Source organism: Mesoplodon bidens (assembly GCF_964165515.1).
Source record: "Mesoplodon bidens genome assembly, chromosome: 8".
NCBI lineage: Eukaryota > Metazoa > Chordata > Mammalia > Artiodactyla > Ziphiidae > Mesoplodon > Mesoplodon bidens.
Genome location: NC_138165.1, coordinates 80,887,640 through 80,895,733, shown reverse-complemented (window position 1 = coordinate 80,895,733; position 8,094 = coordinate 80,887,640). Strand labels below are relative to the sequence as shown.

Genomic DNA, 8,094 nt, shown 5'->3' with positions numbered 1-8,094 from the left:
TGTAATTTATACTGAGTTTTAAAAATCCAAGTATGCAACAGATGCTTTTAAAATATTACCTCCAATCAGAGGTTCCAAAATAAAATTGATGTATTTAGGATGATTTATTCAGTAAATAGGAGAATGATTAACTAAAGAATGTATTAAAAGCCATATCTCTCAACTGTCCCATTATTGCTACTCTTTTATTAGAAATACCTCAACTTTTGCTGTTTAGAATAAGCAAATTGAATTTAGCTTCTTTATTTTTAGAAGTTTATTTTTTTAAATGGATATAATGATCTTTAGGAATAAACTACTAAACCTAATCAAATGTATTTTCTCAAATTCATCTTAGTGTAGACCAAGAATTAGTTAATAAGATAGATTCAGTGATGTTAACCAGAAATTTTTTTAGTGGATAATAATAATATAACCTATGATTTTATACACATACAATACCAAATTTTGGTAATCCCTAAATGATTTTCAGGGATAACAGCCCTGAAACATTTAAGATAGTTGAGAGACGTGACATTAAAGTGATTTAATGTCACATTTAATCTGTCACAGATTAAAGTGACAAAGCAATAAATCAAATTTCAGTTATCCATGACAGAAGGAAGAAATAACAATCACTTGGAATCTTGAGGATTATACTCAGTCTCTCCAGCTGAAATCTGGCTGAGCCGCTTGCTAGAGCCCCACAATTTTCGAGAAAGCTGACCTGAGCGCATCTGTTTAAAGTAATCCAGAAAAATGAAGAAGAGATGTTATTAAGAAAGAAAAAAAAAAGAATAAATGAAATTGATATACAAGACAATGATTCTGTAGAATGTACAAGAAATAGGTTTTGTTAGCAGAATCATTAACATTTTAATGATAATTAATAATAATTAAAGGCTTTTCTTCATTGATTGTCTTTTAGTTGAGAAAGATCTAATACCAACATACAAATTTTTAAATTAAATGTGCCACTTATATCAAAATTACAAGACTCCCTTACTTTATATATTTACAAAACTACATTTCACTTCATTAAAATAATCTTCTCAAATTATACTTAATCAGGCAACAAGACACATAGTTTTGGGGAATTTTCTCCTCTTATATTTGCAGTACTATTAATGACAATCACAATGATAAGAAGAAAGTAAAATAACATTTTGATGAAAAGAAAGTAACTTTTAAATAGTTTGATCTAAGAATGTAAACACATCTTTAACAATAGCGTGATAAGTAATTTAGAAAATTAGAATAGCATAAGCTCTTTGAAGGTAAGAATCACATTTTTCCACCATTAAATTTTTTATCACCTAGCACACTTCTCAGCATATAACAATTATTAATCAAAATTAATTGAATCAGTAGGTTAATGCCCCTCTAAAAGTGCTTATACTTCTACATAGGGCAACAAAACTCCACATGGGAAACATTTCTCAGTCTAACCGTATGATTTGTTGGAATTACTTTCCCAAGAGCAATCTACTTTTTAATGGTGCTTCATCTGCTTCCCTTTTTAATGGTTACTTTTCTAGGGTCCATTTATTGGAGCGATAAAAGATAAGCCTCAGGCAAAGACACTTTGGTATGTTTGCTTTGCATTTTCATTTCCAGATGTATTTCCAAAACCATTATTTCCATTAATCTAGTTCCACTTTAACATCTAATTTATAAATATGGATTTTATACTGACAGTATAATATGTAAAACTGATACATGATTTAAAAATATACATTCATCAAGATTTTGATATTTTAGATAAAAATAGATGTTGAAATAGAACTCTTTTCATAACTATTGATCTATTTAATTTCTACACGTTCACATAAAGTTGTATTTAATAATTATGCAAAATTCTGAGTACTCAATTAGATTATTTATTACTAAAGTAGATCCATAATTCAGCCAATGGAAAATGTATTTTACAAAGATATAAAAAGATAAAAAATACTTTTATTCAAAATCTATATACAATTCAAATTCTATGTGTTGTAGACTATACATAAATCTTTCAATGAGGACCAAAAACTTATTTGGTAATTATTACAAAACACTGATTTAGGCCTATGAAATGAAGCTACTTAGGTATTTTTTTTCCAATCAATTTTTTTTTAATGTGTGCACATAATGTCATTTCACTTTTTTAAAATTCAGTAAAATTGTAAACTTAACAAATTACCTAAGTTGGAGGGCAGGCAAATTTAAGGGCACTTGAGTAAACCACAGAAAGTGAAACATACTCAGAGAGTAATGTCTAAGCAGAGTTCTCAAGTAATCATCACATTAGCAGAGGACAGAAGGGAAATCTTTACTTGGGAAATATATTAATCAAGAAACTCTACTACTGAATGTAAAAAGCTTAAAATGCTTTAAATATAAGTGAAATATCAAGATACAGATTTGCTGACATTATTTGGGGAACCATTACATCTGAAACTAAATGTTGTTGCAATCACTTTAATTTTTCTTTTTTAAGATTTTTTGATGTGGACCATTTTTTAAAAGTCTTTATTGAATTTGTCACAATATTGCTTCTGTTTTAGGTTTTGTTTTTTGGCCAGGAGGCACATGGGATCTTAGTTCCCCGACCAGGGATCGAACCCACACTCCTACACCGGAAGGTGAAGTCTTAACCACTGGACCACCAGGGAAGTCCCAATCGCTTTAATTTAATAAGACCTCTCTTGTTAAAATAATATCCTGAAAAAGACTATAAGGACTAACAAAATCTTTAAATATTTACTTTTAAAAAAGGTTCCTATGATCTGTAATAGATTTATTATAACTACTGATAGTATGTTATTCAGTAATGTCTTCTCTTGAAATAACCCCTACAGAGGTCATATTTTAGATTTCTCAGAAAAGACCAATGATATCAATAAAAATTTATAATGCTTAAATATTAGTCTATGTAACAAAATAAATTTTCTAGAAGAATCACTAGATTACTTGGAGTATAGCCACTAAGTTTTCTTAAGAACAGTGTTACATTTATATCTGAATATTCAGTAATTAATAAACCACTGGCAAATAAATTTATAGGAACTACAGGAAATTCACTGAGAATTAGCACATTTATATGGGGATATTTGTAGTTCCAAGTTAAAAAAAAATGATGCTTTTACAAAAGTACAAGTGACATACAATCATGCTGAATATTTGTTGAAATTAAAGTAAGTATATAGTTTGGGGAATTCCCTGGCAGTCCAGTGGTTAGGACTCAGTGTTTTCACTGCCTGGGCCCGGGTTTGATCCCTGGTCGGGGAACTAAGATCCCGCAAGCTGCATAGCATGGGCAAATTAACAAAATAATAATAATAAAGTAAGTAGTTTTGTTGTTTGAGTCTATATTTAATTTTTTATAAATGCTTTTATGTATTAAAAATTCGAGTATGTGGTCTAAGATCTAGATTTGGAAAAACAGAATAAAAGAACTTTCTTCTTCATATAGAGTTATAAACTGTTAAATATGTGATTTCAATAATATAATATAAACATCACTCTTGAATACTAGCTTTATCCCCTTTCATTTACTGTAGTTTGAAAAATCAAATTTGTTTTTCAATTTGTTTATCCATAATGGAGACTTCTGATTCAGCTGGAATAAAGAACCAAAGGAATCCCCAACAGTACGGGAAACTAAATTCTTGATGCTAGGTTTTACCTCAGCTGGCTTGCCAACACCCACGACAATCAATTTGCCATCTTCTAATCCTACAAGAATATGGCTATATTCTTTGGTTACATAAACACAGTGGATAGGTGATCGCATGGCTAATGGGTTGATGCTGAGATTCAAACTAGAAGAGATAAAAAAACACACACACATAATTACATGGATATACAATGGATTCACAGAATTTTATACCTGGAAGATAACTTAATGATCATCTAATTCTGCATTCTAATTTTACAGATGTGGGAACTTAAGTTCAGAAAACCTGAGTGACACAAAAGCCCACATTTATAGCATTACTTAAAATACTTAATAGATTTTTTTTTCTATTTCCAACATCTGTTTGCCTTCTAACCATATATATGTGCTCTCACGAAATGATTTTCACCTTGTTGATTAATGAGCGAAAGTTGGATAAAGGGCAAAAGCTCAAAAAGTGTGTGTTGGTGGGGGATAAGTTAAATAAAATTGGTATATTTGCTTTGTCTTAAAAGATGTAATATACAATATAAAATATTTTAAAATATAATATGATATAAAATATAACACCCCATTATGAAAAATGCTCACAGCTTTTTTTCTTTTTTTTTTTACAACTTTATTGGAGTATAATTGCTTCACAGTGGTGTGTTAGTTTCTGCTTTATAACAAAGTGAATCAGTTATACATATACATCTGTTCCCATATCCCTTCCCTCTTGCGTCTCCCTCCCTCCCACTCTCCCTATCCCACCCCTCCAGGCGGTCACAAAGCACCGAGCTGATCTCCCTGTGCTCTGCGGCTGCTTCCCACTAGCTATCTACCTTACGTTTGGTAGTGTATATATGTCCATGCCTCTCTCTCTCGCTTTGTCACAGCTTACCCTTCTCCCTCCCCATATCCTCAAGTCCATTCTCAAGTAGGTCTGTGTCTTTATTCCTGTTTTACCCCTAGGTTCTTCATGACATTTTTTTTTCTTAAATTCCATATATATGTGTTAGCATACGGTATTTGTCTTTCTCTTTCTGACTTACTTCACTCTGTATGACAGACTCTAGGTCTATCCACCTCATTACAAATAGCTCAATTTCGTTTTGCTCACAGCTTTTATGATTAGAGAATGAAGAATCTTAGGATGTACATACTACTATGGTCTAGACTAACCTGCTAAAAGATTCCATTAAGTTTTTTCTAATTTGGGATTCTCCTCACAATACCCTAAGATTAGGGTTGTAATACAAAATGTTGGAAAGACGTTACTGAAATGTGGCCTCAGTGCTCTACCACATGAGAAAGAATGACAAAAATGAGAAGGAAAATACAAAAACAGGGAAGTGATGTTGGTACAGAAGTGATTCTGATATGAATGTAACAAGAGAACACTCTGGATCAGGAAATGATTCAGAAAAAAAGGGCTTTGGGAGGGGCCAAGATACTTTGAGGAGTATAAATATGTCACAGTAAGTTTTTTAAATGAGAAGAAAAGAATGTATTTGGGCATGCAGGGAATAACAGTGCTTTGTATATATAAGTTGGTAAAAATGAAGAATACCAAACTTAAAAACATATCCATTTTCCAAACATCTTTTCCTTCACTGGGTGAAATAACAAAAGATTCCTCACCAATTTTAAACACAGACATACAAAATCATGAACAGATATGCTAGCCTTAAAAATAATTTATTTTAGCACAATTAAAAAAATTTTTTTAAATGTAACTTTAGTTTCTAGAAATTCAAACTATAATTGTACAAATTTCCAAATCCATAATCCAGGCTTGGCACTATGAAAAAAAATTTTTCTGGCTATTTAAAAAAAACTGTTTTAATTGTGGTAAGATGTACACAACATAAAATTTTCTGCATTTTTAAAATGTACATCTATATTTCATTTACCAACCCAGAAATACTTCATCTTCCCCAATTTTTTTCATAGTTGCCAAAAAAGACATGTTCATAATAAATGATAAACAGAAAGATTAGAAATCTTAGATTACAGATTTTACTCTCTCTGGGCTGAAAATACTACCATCTTTTCCTAAGTGATACTTTAATAATTCTTATTATTTACCTGTGGAGATCTCTTATGGACAGGAATCCTTGTAAGCTGCCCATGACAATGTGCTCTCCAATTACACATATATCTGATACTTGTTCCTTCAGGACTTGAGACCGTAGATACTTGCCATTTACAGAAAACAAATGCAATGCATTCTTATCCTGCAAAGATTAGTTGAAGAAAATTTAATGATCTCAAATTAAGACTATGACTATCACAGAATGATGACTGGGTTTAAAATTTTGGAATAAACAAATGGTTATACTTAAAGAGAAAGTAGGTAGACAATATTGTTAAAGTGATTTCAATCAGATTGCTAAGTAAATAAATATTAAACAAGTACTCCTCTTCTTTAGAATTAAAAATCTCACCTCTCCAAAAGAATTAAAAATCTCATCCAACAAAACCCACATTCTTAAAACAAAACTAAAAAAGTTCTCTTAATTTTTTAAAAGGCTTTATCACCGAAAGGAAATAAACATATAAAATTCACAGTTTATTTATACCCTGTCTTGTGCAAAAAGAATTTAATTCAGTTGTAATTTCCACCTAAGCTTATGAAGTCCCACATAATCAGAAATTATTTTTGAAGTCATATAGGGCTACAGAAAGCCCTAAAACAAATTGAAACATGAGGCTAATATTGTGATAGGGAATGAACAAATTGAATGATGAAAGGAAAACATCCTTTTCAAAATACGGTGTTCTTTCCTTCTTCAGAATGCCTCCTCATACGTACACAATGTGGGAAGGAGAAGGCAAGCTTATAGATAGTCTAGCCCTACTGCATGAAACTGTTATATACCTTGAGGGTGGTACTTTCTTCAATGCTGGAGTAGATGACAATATGTCCTTCCCAAGATATAGCCAAATTGGGAATGGTCAAGAGCAGAGAACTCTCACAAGGTGGTCGTAAAGTCCGCATATACTGACCTTTCTGAATGGTATGTATAATCACAGTGCCATCCTACACACAGAAAATATTAGAAAATGAGAAAAGAAAAGAAGAACAAAAAAGAAGAAAAGAAACTGAGCAAGAGAAAGAAATATGGTAAAGGAACTAAGAAAATGATTATTCTACCAAGGACACATGTATACCTTAGGAAAAATACCAATCTTGAAATTTCAAGCCTTAACTACTAAGACCAGTAAAATCCCCAAATAGAATCTAGTCTCTTTTTTTCTGTATTTTTCTACTTTAGCAAAGTTCAAGACAAACACAGTATAAAATTTCTATGCTTTTACCAATTCTTCTAGAAAAAAAATTAAATATTAATATTGCCTCTGAATTTGTATAAAGAAATCAGTATTTTTAAAGGTGAAATCTTACCCTTGATCCTGACACTGCCATGTCTAGCTCAGTGCTGATGCCAACACTCAATACCTCATCAGTGTGTCCGTACAGAATCTGAAACGGTTTAGATGCTAGGCCCACAGGAACACCTCCCTAATATAAAAATAGAAAAGCAAAGGTAATTTTCTTGTACGCTATTTTCTTTAAAAAGGTTTATACTGTATTTAAACTGTCTAATCACAAACTGACATTGCAACTAGTTCTTACCACTAAGTCTACTCATACAAGTACTCATTCTTGGGTTTCTCCTTGGATTCTCAAATTATTCTCAATCTTTTCAAGCTCAAAAACTTAATCTGAAGAGTTTCAAAGTTGATTGCTTTGGATTAGTTTTAACAGGTATATTATTTACCCTTTTCATCTACAGAATTATTCTTCCTTTACTTGAAAGAAACTTCTTCTATTACATCTCTGAATACTTTCTTTTTTTCATTTATTGGAGTCCTTATTTCAAGGACATCAATTATCTTTATGCTGACTTGTCTTTGATTTCTATAGCTATCATTCTTTTTCTAATTGCTTTCATCCTTTTGTTTTTTCTTTTTTTTTTTTTTTTTTTGTGTGGTATGCGGGCCTCTCACTGTTGTGGCCTCTCCCGTTGCGGAGCACAGGCTCCGGATGCGCAGGCTCAGTGGCCATGGCTCACGGGCCCAGCCGCTCCATGGCATGTGGGATCTTCCCAGACCGGGGCACGAACTCGCATCTCCTGCATCGGCAGGCAGACTCTCAACCACTGCGCCACCAGGGAAGCCCTGTTTTTTCATTTCTATTCACTTTACTTTAAATCTTTCTTCCATGCTAATAATTTGATTTTCAGTCACATCAAATTTGTTCCTTGATGCTTCTGCATTGGGTTTATTTATAATTGTAATGGTATTGGTTTTAGTCTCAGCTTGATTATCTGCAACCTCCCTTTTCATCTTATTATTCTAGTTTATAATTTCACCTTTGAGGTCCTATTTTATTGAATGATATTCTTATTATATTCTTCTAATAGCACAATTTATTGCAGGGAATCTCTCTGCACTTGTTTCCTTCATCTGTT

The 8,094-nt window shown here is 31.9% G+C and overlaps 1 protein-coding gene across 9 annotated transcripts in view; it reads right to left on the bottom strand.

Annotated features, from left to right (window-relative positions):
* Positions 1-356: 356 nt before the first annotated feature.
* NBEAL1 (neurobeachin like 1) overlaps positions 357-8,094 on the bottom strand; it is a 181,770-nt gene continuing 174,032 nt past the window's right edge. For 5 of the 9 annotated variants that reach the window (XM_081241717.1, XM_081241720.1, XM_081241718.1 and 2 more), the window contains 4 exons: positions 7,026-7,142; positions 6,501-6,662; positions 5,708-5,856; positions 3,488-3,782 (listed from right to left, as the gene is read on the bottom strand). In XM_081241717.1, coding sequence (XP_081097843.1) covers positions 3,509-3,782; positions 5,708-5,856; positions 6,501-6,662; positions 7,026-7,142 — 702 coding nt within the window. In that variant the 3' untranslated portion in view covers positions 3,488-3,508. Of the gene's footprint in view, positions 717-3,487; positions 3,783-5,707; positions 5,857-6,500; positions 6,663-7,025; positions 7,143-8,094 lie in introns of those variants that run through there. The other 4 variants (XM_081241721.1, XM_081241722.1, XM_081241723.1 and 1 more) reach the window with 3 other exon arrangements.